This window comes from Chiloscyllium punctatum, chromosome 8 (assembly GCF_047496795.1).
Source record: "Chiloscyllium punctatum isolate Juve2018m chromosome 8, sChiPun1.3, whole genome shotgun sequence".
NCBI lineage: Eukaryota > Metazoa > Chordata > Chondrichthyes > Orectolobiformes > Hemiscylliidae > Chiloscyllium > Chiloscyllium punctatum.
Genome location: NC_092746.1, coordinates 43,839,687 through 43,862,835, shown reverse-complemented (window position 1 = coordinate 43,862,835; position 23,149 = coordinate 43,839,687). Strand labels below are relative to the sequence as shown.

At 38.3% G+C, this 23,149-nt stretch overlaps 2 protein-coding genes across 2 annotated transcripts in view; both read left to right on the top strand.

Annotated features, from left to right (window-relative positions):
- Window positions 1–1,510: 1,510 nt before the first annotated feature.
- On the top strand, window positions 1,511–13,276 carry tac1 (tachykinin precursor 1). Its single transcript, XM_072575442.1, has 5 exons — window positions 1,511–2,085; window positions 4,615–4,717; window positions 10,004–10,027; window positions 12,509–12,562; window positions 12,740–13,276. The coding sequence occupies exons 1-5, from the start codon at window positions 1,966–1,968 to the stop codon at window positions 12,787–12,789; spliced, it is 351 nt and encodes a 116-aa protein (XP_072431543.1). The 5' UTR covers window positions 1,511–1,965; the 3' UTR covers window positions 12,790–13,276.
- Window positions 13,277–22,102: 8,826 nt separating this feature from the next.
- Window positions 22,103–23,149, top strand: part of LOC140480498 (glycoprotein-N-acetylgalactosamine 3-beta-galactosyltransferase 1-like) — a 60,515-nt gene continuing 59,468 nt past the window's right edge. Inside the window, exon 1 of the mRNA XM_072575441.1 lies at window positions 22,103–22,123. The gene's annotated coding sequence lies outside the window, so the exon portion shown is untranslated. The remainder of the gene's footprint in view (window positions 22,124–23,149) is intronic.

Sequence of the window (23,149 nt, the reverse complement as noted above, 5' to 3'; positions counted from 1 at the left end):
GCCTCTTCACCTTTTTCTGCACCCTTAAGCTTTAGCACTTCGCCGGTGTTTTTAGTAGCTTGTCCTACTTCCTAATATGGGGGTGGGGTGGGGGTCTTGGATTTTAATTTTGGTTTGAGAATTTTCCTGTGAAGCTTTTTGAAATGTCATAACTTATGTTGCTGTTGATATGAACGATTTTAATTCTCACCAATCGAGATTTGAGATCTCTTTTAAAAATCCTGCTAATACTTTTCTAATCATTAAAACAGAACTCAAATATGGTATATTTACATAGCGGTAGCTATCAACACCTAACTGTAGGATTTGTTAGATGAAGTGGAGCGAGTCATTGCAAACATGAATATCTGACGAATTCTGGAATCGGTTTAAACGTCCTGCTGGTTTTGCAAAAGGATACAAAAATATCCAATTCTTCTTTTAAAGTTCTTAACTATCAACATGTATTTACTCCTGTTTTACCCTGAATTTCTAGATGCATTTTGTCATGTTAACTAATTACGGGTGTAGGGTTTATTGTTTAAGTTTCCTTACACCATAGTTAGGAAATTAAAAACTTGCTCAGTATAATTGAATCTTGAAATGATTTAGGAAGAGCTGGTAAAAAAATACGGCATGGAATATCCCGTTAGAGAATATCCTGACTTCCCATCAAAGATCTTGTAACTCACGCATTATCTGACTTTTGACATGGTAATTTCTTACCTTTCAAATATCGACAATGATTGCGAACATTCAGATTTGTTGGCTGAAGTGAACTTACTGTATACATTTCCTCTGATGTTGCATTTGAGACTAATCTTCAAAAACGCTGAAGCATCATGTCAAATAGTTATGTAAAGTGCAGGAACACTTTAAGATCTAGGTTATGTTCTGAACTCTTGTTTACCCAACTACGAAATAGCGGCAGAGAAAATAACTCCCACAGCAAATGATTTGAGTCAATTCACAGCTGCAGTAAAACGCTCACTGATAAATGTAAATTATGTATCACACTTGCGTCTGTATGGATATATGATTTGTAAGCGCTTTCCTAATCTTAAATTCTAGCCATTTAGTTGGTAATAAACCATAACTATAATTTAAGTTGCAGTTACAGTTCTTCTTTGCTTAACTTTCAAGTAAATTACATCCTCAAAAGGTTTTGCTATGTCTGCACAAATCAAATTGAGTGCATTTCCCCTCAGCTTAAAGTAATTTGTATCGTTCATTTTGATTTGTCCCTGAAGCCAATTTGAAGTATCTCATTTGTATTCAAAGAAGCTCCTTTCTTTCAACAATCTGATTACAATTTATTAAAAACTGAATCAAAACATTGACTCCGGGGTACCTATTAGGGGAAAATGGAATATTAAACCGAAGTACTGACGTCGGTTTGAGCACTCATTCACAGTGTTGCTCATATCTGGGAAAATGACTTAAGCAAACAAAGGACAGAAATATACATCTTGACATCTCTGCGCTTGAATATTGATCTTTCAAGTCAATTCGTCAAACGGAGGGGGGAGGGGTGAAAGACTCATTCACCTTCGAATTCCTGGAGCGCTATTTTTGGCTCTGTCAAGTACCTGCGGTCGAATGACTCCCCGGTGCAGGGTATAAATTGCAGGGAATTCAACGGGACTTTCATTCAGCTCCCAGTCTTGAGACCTGGAATCTGAGACATTCAAACCCATCTTGGGTGAGGACTCTGTTAGACAGAGCAGGAGTTGTTGATTCTGCCAGTGCAAGTTGGTAGACGATTTGAGCGGATCAACAAAGGAGCCAGTGAGCTCGGGAATTTCCGGGATCGGACGGAAAAACACGAATTGGACTTGGGCCAGGTAGTGAGCATCCATCCTCCAGCACAGGCAGGGAGAGAGCGCAGGCTCTTCACAGCTGCCACTCGCTGCTCACGGTCTTCCGCAGCTCCAGCTTCCCCCACGTCCGGAGCCAGAGCGGCCGGCAGTCCTCCCCAGTCCCAAGATGAGAACTCTCCGGCTGCTGGCTGTGATTGTCAGCCTCCTGGTTTTGACAGATGTCTTTTGTGAAGAGGTTTCCCGGAATGAAGGCGTGTCTGTATGGGACTATAGCGACCACGGCCAGGTAAATTTTCAAGTAATATATTTACAACTACACGATATAAGCATTGAAATTTAATTTTATTCAGTTTGCGTTTTCCCTGTGTCTCACCATCCCACATATTTAAAGTCATGATTTGGAGCTGCCGGTGTTGGACTGGGGTGTACAAAGTTAAAAATTACACAACACCAGGTTATAGTCCAACAGGTTTAATTGGAAGCACTAGCCTTTGGAGCGCCGCTACTTCATCAGGTTGCATTACCACCTGATGAAGGAGCGTCGCTCCGAAATATAACCTGATGTTGTGTGATTTTTAACATATTTAAAGGTTCGAGACCGTTAGTGATTATCAATAGTGCAACCTCAAAGTACTTTCTTTTGGTTTCTCATGGAATAAATGCCTAACTCCCATCTACAGGAATGTGTCAGAAATAATGTAACTTATTGCTGTTAAAAAATCAGCGGGCATCTGTCGGTAATGTACGAATGAGGATGGCGAGTTAGATAAGATTCCTGTACGAATGAATTTCTATTTGATTATTTTGATGTGGAAAGTCAGGTTTGGGCACAATTAAATGTTACAATAGTCTTGGTGAGCGCGAACAGCAACAACTGGCAATCTGCAGTTGGTTTCCCTCACAAGAGGGAAAAAAAGGCCTGTGACATTGCACGTTGGAATAGGCACCAGGAACCTTTTTTTACTTGTGGACCGGTCTGATGTTTCCTGGCATATCACTCGATAAGACGCCAGTCACTGACACGAGGCAGAAGGAGTTCTGGAGGAAAGAGAGAAAAGCGACAAGAAGAGTAATTCTGGCTAAGGACTATGACTCGCTTAGTCCCGGCTGGTTCTATTAGAGAATGGGCTGCCACTCGAGGTCAACCTTTGCCAGCCCCGGTCCAAGACTGAGTGAAAATATTAATTAACACAGCGAGATAGAAGCAGCGACATCAATAACGAGTTGCTATGGCATTATAATCCTCTTCAATAGATAAGAACATGTCAATTATAGGAAGATAATTGCAGGCACCTCTGTCAGGAGTGGTTCAGCAAGCGGAAGGTGGATTTAGTCAGATCTACGTGTACTTGTGCAGGTTAAAAATCACACAACACCAGGTTATAGTCCAACAGCTTTAATTGGAAGCACACTAGCTTTCGGAGCGACGCTCCTTCATCGGGTGATTGTGGAGGGCTCGAAGGAGCAGCGCTCCAAAAGCTATTGTGCTTCCAATTAAACCTGTTGGACTATAACCTGGTGATGTGTGATTTTTAACTTTGTACACCCCAGTCCAACACCGGCATCTCCGAATCTTGTGCAGGTTAGGTGAATTGGCCATGCTAAATTGCCCGTAGTGTTAGGTGAAGGGGTAAATGTAGTGGAATGGGTCTGGGTGGGTTGCTCTTCGGAGGGTCGGTGTGGACTTGTTGGGCCGAAGGGCCTGTTTCCACACTGTAAGTAATCTAATCTAATCTAATTTGGCCGCGGGTGGCTCGGAATGAGCTGCAGTTAAATCTTTACAACCAAACTAAGTTAGCATCGTAGGTCAGGCAGCATCCGAGGAGCAGGAGAATCGACATTTCGGGCATAAGCCCTTCATCAGGATTGGTTTATGTCCGAAACATTGATTCTCCTGCTCCTTGGACACTGCCTGACCTGCTGTGCTTTTACAACACCACACTCTCGACTCTGATCTCCAGCATCTGTAGTCCTCACTTTCTCCCCCCTGAATTATATATAAACCCGTTGGAATCAAATTCCTGTGTGCGTGAAAGGAATTTAGTGCTGACTTCCAATTTGTTTCCAAGCCTTGTGCGTTATTATGCAGAGGATAGATTGATATTTCCTCTCAACTCCCCTCCTTTATTAACACATCATGTAGGTAGTCCGGGCAACGAGAGAGATCTGTATTTATAAATATTCAATTGTTTATTTAGCAATAAACAGATATTTGTGAACATTGCCGTTTAGAAATTCAAAATGCCATTTGCAAGACTATAGTGTTTGAATACCTTTTCCCAGCGCAAAATCTGGTGTCTATACATGTTCCCGAGTAAGTAAACGCGAAATCGTGTCTCCAGTTCGATGGGTGGAGCACCCGCACAGTAGCTGGCGCATGTGAATGCATGCGCTGTACTCCATATAAGTTTGGACCATAATTATCCTCAATATCATTGTAACTTAATTTTGCAATGGTGCACTCAGTTTGCTGAACCTATTGCTCGAAGTGCTCGAAAGTGAGCGGAAAAATAAAAGCCCAGCCGGACGCGGATTGGCCGCTCAGCAACATGGCTCACCAGATGTCAAGCTGCAACACCCATGCAGTGGAAACATATAAACAACCCGCAGCAAACCACGGCAGAGATTCGCCCCTGGGATTTCTACTTCAATTGTCTTTTGCGATCTTTAGAAAATTAGAATGCGTTAAAAAAATAAAATAAGCGGAGTCCTGAAATAGCACATTGACAGTGACAGGCTCGGGCACAGAGCCATATCGCGGAGGATAAGTTGATAATCGTGTATTATTTTCTCCCCTGCTTCGATCTGTTTTCAGGACAAACGAGTGCAGCCGGATTCGTTCCGGGAGCTCCTGAAGCGTGTGGCCAGGAAACCACAGCCCAAGCAGTTCTTTGGCTTAATGGGCAGGCGGTCATACGGTAACGTGTGTTTTTATTGTCGTGTTGCCGACTAAACTGAAGAGTTACCTGGTGACACCAAAAGGACCTTTTCACATGAGCGCATGGTCAAATGACAGAGAACAAACGTCTTGGAATATGCACAGAAATAAAAACGATCAAACCGTACAAAGCGGGAATGGGAATAAGTCAAATGTATTTGCACAGAGAGAAGGTGCTGGAAATATACACCAGAGCAGGAAAGGTTTTAGAGGAGCAGGGTCTAGTCTAGTTTCACCATTCCAGTGTTACAGTGTTTTATAATTGAGCTTCATATTTACAAACCACTCCATTGTCTCAAATATCTGGATGATAATTGGGATACATTTCCTTTGGTTCCACGTGCTACAGTTGGCGTTAAGTAACCGCTGGTAAATTAAAAGCTTATCCTTTAAACTGGATTATTCTTTCGGATTTTCTCAATTGTTATCAAACGTGGTTGTAGTCTGTTGGTGAAACTAATCCAGGTGGTCAGCATTGGTTGGGAATACACCGCAGATATAGGTAAATGCCAATCAGAGAGTACTGTCACATAGCCTTTGAGGGTTGCTGTCACAGCCCAACGTATCACCATCGAGGAACCCATAAAAGCTGAGGTGTGTAGTTCATTTGGGTTTGTAAAACCAATTTCTTAGGAAAAAATTCAGACTCTCCCTCCTTTCTATTGTGCTTTCCCGTGGGCGTAGATACAGTGGCTAATGTAAGCGATGAGAAATCTTAGACAACTCCAAGGCGGAGTTGATACCTGGTGATGTCATTGCTGCCTGACTGTAGTCAAGGGACCAGCTGAAGCTTGTTTTGTATTGTAATTGGAATATAAATTCTTTGGTACTAAACATAATGAACAACGCAGTATCACAGTAAACTTTAAACATAACATAGTTACGTATTACCTTGGTCACTTTGAAAGTGTTACGCAGTATTCACATTTATTCTTTCTTGAGAATGTGAGCATGGCTGGCTAGCTTCATGGTGCACACCTCATAGCTTGACAATTAATTACATGATGGGCCAAACAGCCTCTTCCTTCACCATAATGATTCTGTGATTCTTATATCATTATCATGGATATGTTACAGAAGAAAGTAATGAGCACAACTAAAGGATTGCAGAGTCAATGATTTGGACTAATTCCACCAAATCACTATATATACATCCGCATATTTAGAACCCACATAATATATTATTTCACGACCTTCTCAAATCAGAATATTGCACCTTAGGGACAAAGACAGTCATAAAATAACAAAGTTCAAAACAAATCTTTGAATTTAATTAATTCCCACTTAGGTTCTTGGGAAATTCTTAAATGCAAAGGTTTTTGAATTTAATCATTTTTAGAGTCATAGAGTCATAGAGATGTACAGCATGTAAACAGACCCTTCGGTCCAACCCGTCCATGCTGACCAGGTATCCCAACCCAATCTAGTCCCACCTGCCAGCACCTGGCCCATATCTCTCCAAACCCTTCCTATTCATATACCCATCCAAATGCCTCTGAAATGTTGCAATTGTACCAGCCTCTACCACATCCTCTGGCAGCTCATTCCATACATGTATCACCCTCTGCGTGAAAAAGTTGCCCCTTAGGTCTCTTTTATATCTTTCCCCTCTCACCCTAAACCTATGCCCTCTACTTCTGGACTCCCCGACCCCAGGGAAAAGACTTTGTCTATTTATCCTATCCATGCCCCTCATAATTTTGTAAACCTCTATAAGGTCACCCATCAGCCTCCGACGCTCCAGGGAAAACAGCCCCAGCCTGTTCAGCCTCTCCCTATAGCTTAGATCCTCCAACCCTGGCAACATCCTTGTAAATCTTTTCTGAACCCTTTCAAGTTTCACATCTTTCTGCTAGGAAGGAGACCAGAATTGCACACAATATTCCAACAGTGGCCTAACCAATGTCCTGTACAGCCGCAACATGACCTCCCAACTCCTGTACTCAATACTCTGACCAATAAAGGAAAGCATACCAAGCGCCTTCTTCACTATCCTATCTACCTGCGACTCCACTTTCAAGGAGCTATGAACCTACACTCCCTAGGACCTTAGCATTAAGTGTATAAGTCCTGCTAAGATTTGCTTTCCCAAAATGGAGCACCTCGCCTTTATCTGAATTAAAATTTTGAATCTATTGTAAAGAAGAATAAAATAGTTAAAATTGTAAATTACTTTCCTATCACATTTTAATAAATATAATTTGAGGACATTATTTGAAAAATAGAATAGAAATAAAATAATTGAAATAATCCCATAGAAAAATCTAACAGTCAACCTTGTGGTGCTAACTTCTCAACTGGAGTTAAGTATTAAAATGCAATTTCCCTATATCTCTATATTCTCCCTTTTTGGAAAAGTATCCGAGTTCTTTTAAATGCTATTATAGTCTCTAGTTCAATAGCCACACCTTTTAAGATATTTCATGCTACAATATACTCTGCACAAAAAAAAGTCCTCTAACTCCTTACTTTATTCTCTAGCAATGACCCCCAAGTTTATGCTGCCATGTTTTTGACTTGATTTTACTGTAAACCATTAAAAAAAATTTAACTACTTAAAACATCTTACAATTTTAACTCTACAGTTGGACTCTCCTCATTTTCTTTTACTCTACTAAAAAGGCCTGCATTAGTTAAACCTTCCTTCACAAGCATTTTATGATTTCTGGTATTATTCCATTGAATCCTTTGCATGGTTCTATCGTTGCCACAATGCCAGACTGCATGTAGCAGTCAAACTGTGACTTGCACAAATATATTTTCCTTTCTTCAGTGTTGTACTCAATGCCTTCATAATCTAAGACTCACCTATCTTTTCAACATTTTCTCATCTCAATTTAATCTTTAAAGTACTGTAATGCAATGGTGATCCAAATCTCTTCATTGATCACCTTTGTATGAATCTCAGAAGTTAGTCTAAGTTGTACTTTTTTATGATCAACAAACTTGAATTGTATCTTGTACACCTGTTCAAATCATCAATATAACTGGAAAATAAAGTTGATTTTGACATAGAGCCTTGGACCACAGATTTAGTCACATCTCACCCATCCAAAAGAGCATTCCATTTCCCTGTACTCTGCTTTTTGTTCTTTAGGTAGCACAGTATCCTATTGGATACATTCCTTTTAATTTTTGCAACAAATGAATTCAACATGAGGTCCTCTAGAAATGTACATATACACCAACTGCCACATTCTCTTCATCTGCATACTCAATGATTTCTGGAAAAAAATCAAAACAAATGAACCAATTCATAACTTAAGTAAGTTGTTCATGATTTATTCCAGTGTTCTTAGGTATTGGGTGAAAATGTGAGCATTAGTGTTCAATAGGAGGGCAATTAAACTGTAGTTGCTAAGCTGAGCAAAAGGATCCTTGGAGTGTTATGCAATAGACCTAACTTATAGTGCTGGCTGTTTGGTGGTCCCTCTGTCCATTGGTAAAGGATCTCTCTTCATTTTGTGGTTAAATTATAATTCAAGGACAGATCTCATAGGTGCACTCATTCTTAATAACATCAAAAATATTGGAATTTAGGCTCAGCAAATTCTAAGATGATTCATTGGATGAGGCTTTATGTCAAAGGTTTAATGTAATTGATTGCCAAGTTTTCAATTCAGATTCTGAACTATGCTCTCACATTTAAGCTAAGCATGCAAATTATTTTGGATACAAAGGTGGTCCATCAAAGATTCCCTTCTTCATTGAACCCAGCAAAATCACACAGAGATCTAAATGCCTTAATTGGATGCATTCTTATGAAACTTTCAAAATACAAATTGTTCTACTAAATATTTCACTGTATTTTACACTCAGAAGACTATTTCATGATGTTTTAAACACAATGTGCATTTCTGTACCCCCACTACCACTTTTAGCATATACCCTGAACAAAGTAGTTATTTTGACAATAGTAGTTCAGGTATAGTTGATTATTAATGAAGATTTCACAGTTTGAAACATATTATTAATTTCAGTTGAATAAACAAAGGAATATGTGCACATATAAGGGCTAAGATGAAGTTTAATATGAAGTGTTTAATAAAATGTACAAAACATAATGAATTGGAGAGTATGCACCCATATATTCGTGAATGTGTCTATATTTCACATATTTTTGTAACTAGAACAAAGAACAAAGACAATTTACAGCCCAGGACCAGGCCCTTCAGCCCTCCAAGCCTGAGCCGAACCAAATGTACTGTCTAAACCTGTTGGTCAATTCCTAAGCATCCGTATCCCTCTGTTCTCCACCTACTCATGCATCTTAAATGAATCTACCCTGCCTGCCTCTACCAGCTCTGCTGGCAATGCATTCCAAACACCCACCATCCTCTGTGTGAAGTACTTGCCACTTTGAGATTTGTATAAAATATCTAACTGCTTAATCCACAGTCTTATATTTGAATGATTCAGCATTTCCTCAACTTGAAAAACATACATATATTGTATTTATAGTTAAATATATGCCATATTTCTATCAGGAAGAATTAAGACTTATTTTGTTTCATCATCCTCAAAAATATTGGTTCATATATGAATAAGAAGGATTTAAAGTGATATGGGTTAAGTGCTTGCAAATAGGACTAGATTAATTTAGAATATCTGGTTGGCACGGATGAGTTGGACCAAGGGGTCTGTTTCTGTGCTGTACATCTCTATAACTCTGTGACTCTAAATACAAAATGAAAATTTTAGATATCATTTGTATGTTCTTAAATTCAATACTGCTTTAGTGTAATTTCTTGTTGCACTTAGATATTTCTAATGGTCTAGATTAACCATAATCAAATTTGCTTGATATTTTTTAACAAAGTAGTGATGCCAACATTAATGATAATTTTGAAGTTTTTAAATTTGGTATCGGAAGAAATTACTTCTGGCTGGAGTTTGAAATACTATTAAAAAGTTTATATTACATTACTTAAAATGCACTCGCTATGCTCTCAATGAATGGTGACCTTTTGTTATAGTTTTCTTCAGTTAAGATGAAGCATAGATAGATTATCTCTTTAAGATGATGAATATGGTAACAGACACAGTTGTGTTGAAAGGAATAATGATTAAGGTACATCTGAAACTATTCACTCATTATTGGAAGCCATTATCAGAGATGCACTAAACAGATCTGGCTATCTTCATTTGGAGAAATAAAGGCAGGAATAACCATTCTAAAGAATCAATGACTCAGTCAGGGCAACAATTCTTTTTTCAGGAAATTTAATAAGAAAAATAACTTTTTTAGTTTTTCCTTCCTTTTCAGAATACAAGCCACTGATTCGCAAAAGTAAGTTTTGAAAAGTTAATTGTTAATAATTGAGAAAATCAAAACAGAAAACCTTTGAAAAAGATATATTAAATTAATTGTGATTTAATGGACAGATTCAAGATTGAAGTTTTATGTCTCTTGTTGTATGAACCTAAAACCTAAAACCATGATGTCATGCATTTGTCTTGCAAAATGGATGCTGAAAGATCCGGTTCAAAGGAATATGTACAGAATTAAAACAACCCCAGAACATGATGCTAAAGTTAGGTTTCATTCATACTATGCTAATTGTCTCAAATTTGTGTGAAACACAGATTAATTAATAAAGCATCACTCCTGCTTGTTCAGTTCTATTTACTTTGCTGGTTTTCTAAATAAGTTAAAATTTTCATAAAATTGATTACCTTCTGACTCCTAATTGCTTCAACTGCAGTAATTGTTTTCAATAGACAGGGACTTGTAATTGCTGCAGTCCTAAAAGTTAATCATAACATTTTTGTGGTGTGGTGATAGTGTCCCCATCTGTTGGCTTGAAGGCTTGGTTTCAAACCCCACCTGCTTCAGAGGCGTGTCATAACCTGTTCAAACAGGTTGATGAAAAGTCTCAAAAAAATTATAAGTCTCAGCAAATATTGCACTTGAGTAATAATTTTCATGGTATTTGTCAGTATATCTCATAAATCTGCAAGTATAATGGTGCTTTCAGCAATCATTTTCAAACATGATCTTACAGATTTGCACATTAATGTTCTTGAATGTGAAATCAATTGTTTTTCTTCCAAAACATGACAGGTCATTTAAAAAAAAATGAAATATCCTAACATACAGTATCATTTGGCAAAACAGTTCGTTCACTATTATAAAGGTGGAGAGATTCTTGATATAACATCATCTCAATGAGAGAACAGAAACCTTTGTTGCATTCAGAATTGTAATAACTAGATTGCAGTAGTTACATTAATTACACAACAGATCTTATGCCCTCTAGTGGAATAAACTACTGTACTTTATTTGGGTCTTCCAGGTAAAATCTATATTGGCATCAACTTAATTTATGTATATGAATGAATATTAATGAATTTTAAATTCAAGCTCATCTTATTGTTACAAAATAACAATTCAAGCTCATCTTTCTTAGCATTACAAAATAACACTTCAAGACATGATTATATTATGGTTTTAATTAACATTTTCTTTTTTTTATTTCTCACACTTTTTTTCAAAAGTAATGGGATGTTCTACTTAATTCACTAAGTTGTCCAATCTTTTCTAATTATGGACATACCTTTAATTCTTTGCTTAAAATTGTGCTGAGACCACCCAAATTTAATTTATGTCCCTGAACAGTTTTAAATTTAAGCACACTAGTTTTGATATTAGAAAATTAGTTTCTCACCGGTAGGGTTACCTGTAAATTTTCATGACTATAGGACATCTAACATTTTCACCCATTTTAACATTCTTTTGAAAAAATGCAAAAGAAAAGGTTTTGTTTTAGCGAAGGGCAATTTCAAGACATATTCCACTCTCACCCCTGTAGGCAATCAGATTGGGTCCCTGGAGATGAATCACCATCAGATACCAATCTAATGTCCCACTTGCAATTTACAGCTGGTGGTAGTCACCACTGCAAGGAACTTATTTATCTCCTGTTTGAACTGTTGCATCAAATATGTGATTGCCTCACAAACTGATAACTTGTTCTGAGTATTGACGTGCCTCTGTAGGATGATTACCTAAATTACCTTTTTGAAATAATTCATCTGCACAGACATAGTTTTGAAGTTTTGTCATTTTAAAACCCTCAATTAAATCTGTCCAAAGCTTATATCTTCTTTCATTCAGCCCATCATTATAGCTAGGGGCTTTTAAAGTAAGGATGATTCTAATATTGTACTTTTAGATATTTTGGCAGGACCTCTGTAACTCTCAGCACATTATTGTAACATTAAAAGCTTGTTTACTATTTACATACATTTATTCTGAAATATTTCACATGGGTTCTGACATAAATCAAGTTTGAATGAACATTTTATATTTTGTCTGCAAATACTAAATTTGTGTGGTCTGCAGAGATGGAAGCAAGTTGGAAAATAAATCATATAACATAATATATGTACCTTTGGCTCAGGTTCATTAAAATAATAAATTACATGGTATTCTAATCAGAAATTACTATTTAAAAACTCAATTTAAGTTATTTATGGGTGCATAATTTAAAATGAATACTGGGTTAAATTTAAAATGCCCAGGAAAGCAAAATGTTAGTTAAGTTATTGTCTCTAATCTCCGAACACGCAAGTCTATTTTCATGTGATTTGGTATTTGATATTTGTTCAAGTGCTCAAGTAAATTATTGTTCAAATTTTACACTCAATCATGACTTGTCTAGGAAAGGAAAACAAAATATACTGCCATTAAAAATGTTAACAATAAATATATGGTAAAATCAATAATATAATTGGAAAATAATTTACTTATAATTCTTTTGTTTTATAGGACATAAGTTAGGGAATTTTGTTGGACTTATGGGAAAACGCTCTTCAGCCGCTGGTAAGTAAAAGATGTCAAAAGTAAATTGATCTATTTACTATTAATCTATTTATATTACAATATTAATATTATTGTGGCATTATAATATTAGTATATTAAATAATTTTCTATAAAACACTTCCTCTATGCTTTGATCTGATGACTGAAGTTACACCAATGATATTTTTCCTTCTACAGATTCCTCTTCTGAGTGGAAAACAGTACAAGACCTTGTCCAAAGACGTTAATAACAATAATAAAAAATTATATTGAATGCTATTTATTTTAATTTGCTAGCACAAGTGTCTATAATATTATATATCCACTTGTATCAGTTGATTGTTGAAAAAATAGTTGTTATGACTTTCCCCAATAGAAGTTATTCTATTTTATTGCTATTTTAGCAAAATATAAAGTGTAGTGAACATTGAGGCAGTGCCACATATTATTCAAAAACATAATAAACAGATTTTGATAACACTCGACTGTGTCAGTTGTAATTGGAAATAATGTTCTCAATTGATGTATTGCTATTTTGTATGCTCTGTAATAAAATACCTATTATTCCCTATTTGATTTTCATTAGTTATGAACAGAGAAAGTCACAGGTAATATGAAGTGAATGATACAAAAACAAAAACTGTTTTATGTTTCAGCACATATCGTTACAATTTGTATTTTAATGTGCCTCATTGTTTCATAAATAATAAATGTATTATAATAATTGCAACAAAATGTATGGTTATTATTACATTTTTGCAAAATTTGACAGCATTATACAACAAATTGATTAAAAAAGCATTTCTCTACATTTTACTATGTAGTGCAGTGAGAAAATCTTCAACTTCTGAAGAACTACATCAATGTTATGACTGGAGAGATGATATATAGTGATAAAAATGAAGGGCCTGTTTTCATGCTGTATAGTCTTTGATTCTATAAAAAAAGGAACTGTCATGACCTTTCAGCCATCAGACTTACACTTCCTCATTTCAGCTGATCGTTTTCATTCTTCCTAAAGCAAAAAACAATTAATAATCAATGGAACTAAAACACTTGGGAAAGCTAACATTTATTTCACAGTTTGCATGTTTAATCTACAACAAAAACTTATACCTATGCTAGCACCTTAATATTTTCCAAGGAGGAGGATTTCATAAACAGAACAACCTCAATTATCTAAACGAGATGGGCAGGGAGTATTTTGTTCAGATAACTGATTGTTCGGTTAATGGATAACACTTTTACAGAACCTTGAGATCCTGTTCAGATAATCTGAAATTCGGATAATTGACGTTCGGATAACTGAGGTTGTTCTGTATTATACACAGTCAAGAAAATAGTCAAGAGGCTATTAGAATGCTGGCCTTTATATCTAAGGGGCTGGAGTGTGTGATGAAGATATTATGCTGCAGTTATACAAAATGCTAGTTAAACCCCATTTGGAGTATTGTGAACAGATGTAGGCACCACAACTTAGGAAGAATGTTTTGATCATAGAGGGAATTCAGTGCAGGTTTACAAGGATAGCACCTGAATTTCAGGAACTAAGTTATGAGAAATTAGACAAAGTAAGCCTTTAGTTAGAAGGTTAAAGGGTGATTTGATCAAGCTGTTCAGGATACTAACAGGGAAAAACAAGGTGGATTAAGATAAACTATTTCCACTGGTTGAAGATTCTCGTACTGGGGATATAGTCTAAGAATTAGGGCCAAACCATTCGGGAGAGATGTTAGAAAACCCTTCTACACATAAAGTGTAGTGGAGAGTTGAAACTTTCTTCCTTAAATAGTGGTTGATGGTAATTCAATTGTTAAATTTATTAAGTAACAGTATCATAAATATGGGTCCAAGGCAGGTATATGGAGTTAGGTCACATCAGCCATGATCTTATTGAATGGCAGAGTAGACTGGAGTGGCTGAGTAGCCTACTCCTGTTCCTAGGTTCCTACATAGCTTTATGGTTGGGCATGGGCATGGTGAGATTCAAAACTGCTACCAAGCACTCTTCAGTTAGCTCTAATCTAGGCTAAATGAGAGAAATGCTTCTTTTATTTTGCATAGAGACAGATAATAGATAATTTGAAGAAGTACACAAACATGACAAACAAGCCAAACATGCATATATTTGTTGCTATGTTACCCTTCATAGAATTGCTATGTATTAGTATCATAGCTCCCCTTGTGCCTAAACTTGTACTTGTTGCTTGTACTACCTCATTGTCAGGAAGTTGTGAGGTTTGATGAAGCAACCACCTGCCATTGCCACTCCACCCACTTACCCATACACTGCACTAATCCCTCACTTACCCAGCTTGTGTCCTATCCCCTGAATGACTCAACATGCTAACCATATTACCCCACCTGGTACCCTAACTATTTGTCCACTTACACATTGAATTTTTTTTAATAACTGTATAAGACACTATTGAATCTTTAAACCTGTGGTTATTTACTGGAAAATTGCAATAATTGCATAAAAAGCAGACACCAGTTGTGTGAAGATTCATTCCTGTTGCTGTCTGTGTGGTTTTCTGGACTGTGTCTCTTGGGATGGATCCTGCATCAGAAATCTGGAAAAGTAACAAGATGAATAGGGAGGGGAGGTGGGGGGGGGGGGGTGGGGGGGGGGTGGTTTGGATGCCAGATGGGGTGAGAGGCTTGAATTTGGAATGTTTTGCCTCAAGCTGTACATATGACATGGAATGAAGTTTGTAAATATTAATTCTATTACAATTGCAATAGAACATATTGCATGGAGACAAGTTGAATTTTATTGCAAGTTCTTAATTATGTAAGTTGAAATGGTTTGTAATGTAATTTTAGCAAATTTTATATATTAAGTATGTTTTTGAAAAAAATTGCAGGAGTACTCTGGACTTCTGTGTAGGAAGCTCAGCTGAAACAAGGACAGTCTGTACCTTAACAACAACAACAATAACAGCAGCACCAACAAGAGCAACTCTACCAACACCTGCTACCTTCTCAGCCACGTGGAAGTCCACAGGGAAAAGGCAATTAACACACTAAACAAGATCAGTTCTCTAAACATGACTGAGCACCAGTTTAGATTTTCACACCGGATGATTGATGACGACTGCAGCATTCTGGAACAAGACTGCCTTCCGACTGGGTTCATTGGGCATGCATTGCCAATGGCCACCCACTGGGCTCTGCCTCTCTCTTCCATTAGCAAAAATATCAGAGAGTGAAAATTGGCTTGTGTAAGTGGAAGGGAAGGACAACATTTGTGAACAAAGTTAAAAATCATACAATACCAGATTATAGTCCAACAGATTTATTTGGAAGTCCTGCTTTTGGTGCATTGCTCCTTCATCAAATAGCTGTGGAGCAGGATCAGAAGACACAGAATTTATAGCAAAAGATCAGTGTCATGTAACTGAAACGATACATTGAATAAACAATACATTACATTTTACTTTGCTCAAAAACTGCATGAACCCATGCAAAATTCTGTAAATCCGTTTTTTAGATTAGAATCAGTCTGACCATTGTGGCACAGATAACTTACACCTTCAATACATTATCTGGGCCGACATGACACCAGTTGTTAAAGTCCACTTGAGAATGTAACTTTTTAAAAATGCTTTGCGATTTACATATGAAAGAACTGAAGCCAAATGTCATTCAAAAAGATGCTTAACAAACAATCCAGGTCTTTTTTCAATGTATAATTTCAGCTACATCTCACTGTATAATTTTGCTATAAATTCTATGTCTAACAATCTTATTCTCCACAACCACCTGATGAAGGAACAGCACTCCAAAAGCCAGTGCTTCCAAATAAACCAATTCCTGATGAAGGGCTTTTGCCCGAAACGTCAATTTTCCTGCTCCTCGGATGCTGCCTGACCTGCTGTGCCTTTCCAGCACCACTCTAATCTAGACTCTGGTTCCCAGCATCTGCAGTCTTTGATTTTACCTTCCAAATAAACCTGTTGGGCTACAACCTGGTGTTGTGTGATTTTTAACATTGAATAAACCTAGATTGCTGTTGAGTCTTTCATCTTTTAGATTAGGTTGCAGGTTTCAGTTCATTAATATGTAAATTCCAGAACTTCTATCAAGTCACATTCTTGAGATAACAAGGTTTTATAAACCAAGGTAACATTTCAGCTCAGACAATGTATTAAAAGTGTGAGGTTAGAGTCTGTCTATATCCCAATCTTGAGCCAGGCTAGTTCTATTTCCAAAGTAGGAATTTATAAAATGTTGCATGGATTGAGTGCCTGCAGATTGTGTGCTTTTTGAACAAAATAGAATATAGCTGTAATTATAATTCTTGCAAATGCAAATTCATCCCATAGACTTTTATATGTGTGTGTGTTTTTATGTGCATGTGAGAGGGAGAGAGAAAGAGAGTGAGAGTGTGTGTGTGTGTGTTTGAGTGTGAGTATGTGAGACCGTGTTGGCTTATGCCCGAAACGTCGATTCTCCTGTTCCTTGGATGTTGCCTGACCTGCTGCGCTTTTCCAGCAACACATTTTCAGCTCTGATCTCCAGCATCTGCAGTCCTCACTTTCTCCTCCTGTTGCGTGTGGGCGTGCTTGGTAGTGTGTGTGTATGAGTGTGACGGAGTATAAGCCTGTGAGAGGGTGTGTGCTGGGGTGTGAGTGTGGGATGTGTATGTGTGTGTGTTTGAGAGACAGCGTGTGTATGAGAGAGGGTCTGCGTGAGTGTGAGAGTATGTAAGAGTGCATGTGTGTGTGTATGTGTGTGTGTGAGAGAGAGAATGTATAGATGTGTAGTGTAGTGGGGTCACCTGGGCACCTTGGCAATCAGCCTCTGCTCGGCCACTCTGTGCTGTTGCGTACCCTGAAGTTCCCAAGGCGGACTTTGGGATATGCAACAATGCTGATTTACTGAGCAGAGGCTAATAGCCAAGTTTGGTACCCATGAGGATGGCCTCAACCGGGACCTACACACACACACACACACACACACACACACACACTTTACCAAGCGCACGCCCAAACACACAAATACACTCTCACGTACTCACACTGTCACACTTACACTTTCTCTCACTCTCTCTCTCTCTCACACACACACACTCTCTGTCTCTCCTCCCCTATCACATGCACCACACACATATAAAAATCTATGGGGTGAATATGCATTTGCAGAATTGTAATTGCAGGTACATTCTATTTTGTTCAAAAAACACACAATCTGCAGGTGCTTAATCCATGTAACATTTTATAAATTACTACTTTGGAAGTAGAACTAGCCTGACTCAAGATTGGGATACAAACAGACTCTAAGCTTACACCTTTAATACATTGTCTAAACTGAGATGTCACCTTTTTTTATAAAAGCTTAAGTTATCTCAAGAATTTGACCTGAGAGAAGTTCTGGGATTTCCATATTAATGAACTGAAACCTGAAACCCATTCTGAAAGATGAAAGACTGAACAGCAATCTAGATTTGTTCAATATATCATTTCAGTTGCATGACACTGAGATCTTTTGCTATAAGTTCTGTCTTATGGTCCTGCTCCACTGATATTTGACGAAGGAGCAGCGAAAGCTAGTACTTCCAAATAAACTTGTTGGACTATAATCTGGTGCTGTGCGATTTTTAACTTTGTCCACCCCAGTCCAACACTGGGACCACCACAGCTATGAGGTAGGAATATGATAAATAGTCAGTGTGAATTCTGGCTGCTCAGATGGGGATGTGAGATACTTAAAGATATAAGAATGAGTGCCAATATAAAGTATTGTTTTGAGGAGTGCTGTGCAGGAGGATGCTGGGAAAATCAGTGAGTCAGGCTTGGCACTTGAAAGCCTTGTGTCACTCATCTACTATGCAATCCTGCAGTTCTGGTTCATCTTGCCTCGAGTGGTTACATTCCTGCTTCCTATGTTCTTGATCATCTTCTTGTAAGCCTGCTTGGTTGGAGAGGTTGGTTTTGTCATTGCAGTCATGGGAAAGATCCTCTCATTGCAATCCCTGATATTCTGCAGTAGTGCTTCCAGGTGAGAGTGGGAGGTCTGAGGAGCGGTTTTGCCCTGTCCACTACCTGATGGGTTCTGTAGCCTCAGACATCCAGCTGAGCATTCATGTCCCATGCCATGGCCCCTTTATTGGGAAATTCTCCATTTGACAAATCCATTATATGATTTCACTTGTCTTATAAGGTGACAGAACCTGAATGTGGGATGCTGATCCTTTCACTATTAAAATGCAAAACCACGGCCAAAAGCAGGCAGCTTATTCAGAATCATGAGGCATTTAGACAGAATAAACAGTAAAAACCTGTTCCCATTTACAAAAGGATTAAAAACGAGAGGGCACACATTTAAGAAATTGACAAAAGAAGCAGGTGACATGAAAAGAAACCCTTTTTGCAAACAGGATTAGGCATTTTTATAGTCAAGGATGTGGGCTGGTCTCACATTTATTGCCCATTCCTGGAATAAATTACCTGCATGTGGTAGAGGCAGATTCAAGAGCAACATTAGATCAGGAATGGGATTGTTAACTGAAAAAGAAAAATGGGGCTATGAAGAGAAGGCAATGTAGCAGAACTAGATGAATTGCTTCTTCGAAGAGCCCGAGGAGACCACATTCATCTTGAACAGCCCAATTCTGTGTTATTGGCTTTCTGTGATAACTATTCTGAGGCTATTTTCAGTGGAGCATAGGAGAACAAGATTAGATTTACTATTTTGAGAACTTTGAAAAAATCTCCTTCTTGAGATGAATCAGTGGGTATATAATTCAAAACTGTTGTAAGGAGAGTGGTCATGGGAATTTCTTTGTCCAAATATGTGGTTGAGCATAGAATGTTTTAGCAGAGGGATTAATTGATGCACAGAAAGAGACAGGACAATGATAAAAGGTAGATTTATTTTGGATTGAACCAGCAAAAAGCTAACACAGGCACAACAGACTGTCAGAACGTCACTGGCCTGTCCCAGGAAACTGTGTAAATATGCTATAAAAATTTCTCAGTTCCCACTGAATGAACATTTTATTGAGAGAGCCCTGAGGAATGTTTCTCTCATTCCACCTCCCCCCACCCCGCCCCCAATGTTGCAGTGGTTCTGGGGTAGAGGCAGGGATTTGACTGACGTTACAACAGTCAGTGTTGTAAACCAATGACTCACTTTACCACGTAGGCACATTGTACTAGATTTTCAGTTTTGTAAAGTTCAGCTAATGAACAGTTTTGTTACAGCAAGTACAATGCAAACAACACATTGATCACTTTTGAAAAGGTTAAAGAGGACACACACATTAGATGAATTAATTTAAGTACAGTTGTTTGCTTCAACTTTCAAACTCATTGGGATCATTACAGTGTTAAAAGTCCATTCATATCTCATGCCTAAATGTATTAATGAAACTAATGTTAAATAAATCAATTATAGATATTATAAAAAGACCCCGAGTTTCCAATTGACTCCCACTTCAATGCACCAACCTGTCCCCGGCCCAACATCTCTGTCTCAGGCTTGCCTCAGTGTTCCAGTGAAGCTCAGCGCCAACTGGAAGAATAGCAACTCATTTTTCTTGTAGGGGCCTATAGCCTTCTGGACTCAATATCAAGTTTGACAATTTTAGGGCTTGAGGCACCTTCTCCCATGTCCTTACACCAAACCCCACACACCAGGCCTTGGTCTGTTATTACACACAGCTTATTGTTAGCCATTAATAGTCCCCATTAGTAGTTATTGATTGACTCTATGACTCTATAGTCTTCTGGGAAAGTGGCTGTCCTTGTCCTTGGATTGTGGAGCTAACTTTGCTTTCTTCTGTGCCAGTTCTTCAAACTAACAGGTGAGCTTTATAGTTTGAGGGGTCATTCCTGACTTAAGCTGGCGTCGAACATGGCTTTTAATATGGTAGATGTGGAAAGTGGAAGACAATGAGCATTTCCATCTCATTCACCACGATATTCCCTGAAAAATGTGCCCAAATCTTGCTTGTCTAATCAATGATGAAAGAAATGAGCAATTTCACAAAACAACTTGCCCTGAGCCAGGGCAGATCTACTTCCATGAAATATGCTCACCACCATAGTTTATCTGCAAATGGAAAGTTTTTCTCTTTGACTAATGGTGAGAAGAATCGTGTGCAATGAGTCTTTTAAAGCTATTCATCATTGTAATCAGGCTTGTTGTGCACCATATATACTTAAGACTGTGTGTGTGTGCGTGTGAGAGAGAGAGAGAGAGAACACATGCACACGTAGGTGTGTGTGGTATTGTTGATGTATGGCGGGGGGGGGGGAAGAGGCACGGGAAAGGGATTTGGACATTTGCAAACCTATGGAGTGCTGGTCGCTTTTATTCCAGCAACAGTGAGAAGCAAAAACTAATGGCTTCTATGCAGTTGATAAACTTGTGAAAGGGACAGAGAAGAGCAGGCAATATAGGAGCAGATTCACCTGGAGAATAAAAATTGACATTGGAAGAGATGGACTCTGTGCTAAAAGATTCAGTAGATAGGAAAACATTATTCCAGAGAGTAGAAGGAAGTGACAAGGAGGTTCAGAAAATGCCATTTGGCACACCTTAATTGTTTTTAGTCTGTATCCAGTTTTTGTAATTGTTCACATTGCTGAAGGTCTGAGTGCAGGCTGTAGATCTGCATTTTTGCAGTGGAATGTCTGTGTATTACACACCTGCTGAGCAGAATGGGCAGTGAACAAGTGGACTGTGAGAGAGTATCCTTTGCATCCTATTAAAAAAAGGAGGCTAGGTAACAATGTTTTGTTTTAAGGAAGCATAAGGAGAATCTAGGCAACACAATGAAATAAGGTAAAGTTGCCATAATTCCAGAGGATCACAGGGCTGCTCTTTCATTAGACAGAAATGACAGGTGGTGGTATAACATGAGGTTCACATGCCTCAGGTGAAGGACAAGGTTGAGAAGGTGGGACCTGCATGGTAGTCTGAGCTGGTGAAGAGAATGGGGTGGGAATCTGATGTGACATCCATCTGTCCTTTTCTTTTATTTTTCTTTTTATGTCCTGTTGGCTCCTTGTACCTATGTGCTTAGGGCTCCATCTGCTGTTTTAGTTAGACTTGAAAATGCTGAAGGCACAAAAATTACAAATGTGGAAAAAATTAAGATAAAAGTCTCATTTTTTCTTAATTAATTTCAATGGAAAGCAAAGACTACTTAAATATATTGATTGCATTTTATTTACAATATTGATGTCACCTCATGAGACAGAAGCTGCAACAGCTAAAAAAATTCTTGATATTAGCAAATGAACATTTTACATACATCCATGAAATATCTTTGTCCATTAAGTGAATGTAACAGTAACTCAACCAGCCAGAGAGTAGATTATACATGACTTGGTATTGTGCAATACAGGATTATTTAGTAACCATAGAATAAACACACCCCTGGTGTCACACCCATTTTCACAATTTCTATTTCAGCCGCACCCTCAATTAGCTTGAACATACCAGCTTTCAATAGGAAAGCCAGCAGGATTTATAAAGAGATGAAAACGTTCCACTGTTTGGACTGCTCGTGAGGAACCCTGTTGGACTCACCAAAGCATCTGTCCTGATTCGTCTGAAGAATTCTGAAGGGTAACTGGGTTTGAAACATTAACTCTGCTTTCTCTCCACAGATGCTGCTGGACCTACTGAGTTTCTCCAGCAATTTCTGTATTTATTCAGATCTTCAGCATCTGCAGTTCTTTGTTTCATTTTCACCCTGATTTGTGATTGGCTACTGAATTGTCCGCAAGATGGACATTGTGAAGGCCCAGCCCTTGCAATAGGGGATAGTGGACAAAGCTGATGCAACGGCAAGAAAAGGAGGAGGAGGAGCTGGAACACAAGTTGGAGGAACAGTATGAGTGGGTGGAGAACCAAGATGGGAGAAACAAAAGGAGAAAGATGAGCAGGATATAAAGAGGAGTACAAGGTATGGAGGAAGAAACCAATTCCTCTCCTTTTCAACTGAGCTATCTCAGTATTTATACAAGCACCTCCTCTGAATAGAGCCCCAAATCTCTCATTTATAAAAGTCCCACAACTGCCCATATAGCTGTTGCAGAGCATCACAGTACATACTTTGTTATAAAGCAAAAACATCACCATAAAATGAGCACGCAAAACTAATTTCATCCAACAAACCGTCTGATATTTCATATGAAAGTGAATTATTCAACCTTGTGTCAGTTATGTGGTTGCCTTGTCTGATCTTAAGCACCCCAATTTAGTTCTAACCCAGTATAGCTAGTGAAGATTGCTGACTTTCAGTCATGTAAGGGCTACTTAAATTGCCCTTCAGGACACACTCTCCCAGCTCTAACGCCTGAATTTCTGATTTTGCACAACAGCATCTCCAATGGCTGGGTCTGGGCTGGCTGGCTGACTGACAACAGCAAGGAATCGGCTGAATGGCACTGTTTGAAAGATGAGTGGTGTCTTCTGCCACATCTCCTGGGAGACGTTATAACAATCCAGGAATGTGTTGGTGCATGGATTGTTGGACTCTGAAGGCTCCTTTAAACACTGGTCTCCACACTGTGATGGCAGTGATCTCATCCAGTACAGGAGCAAACGGAGATTTCATGACTCAGCTTGTGAAGTCAATGTAACCCTTAT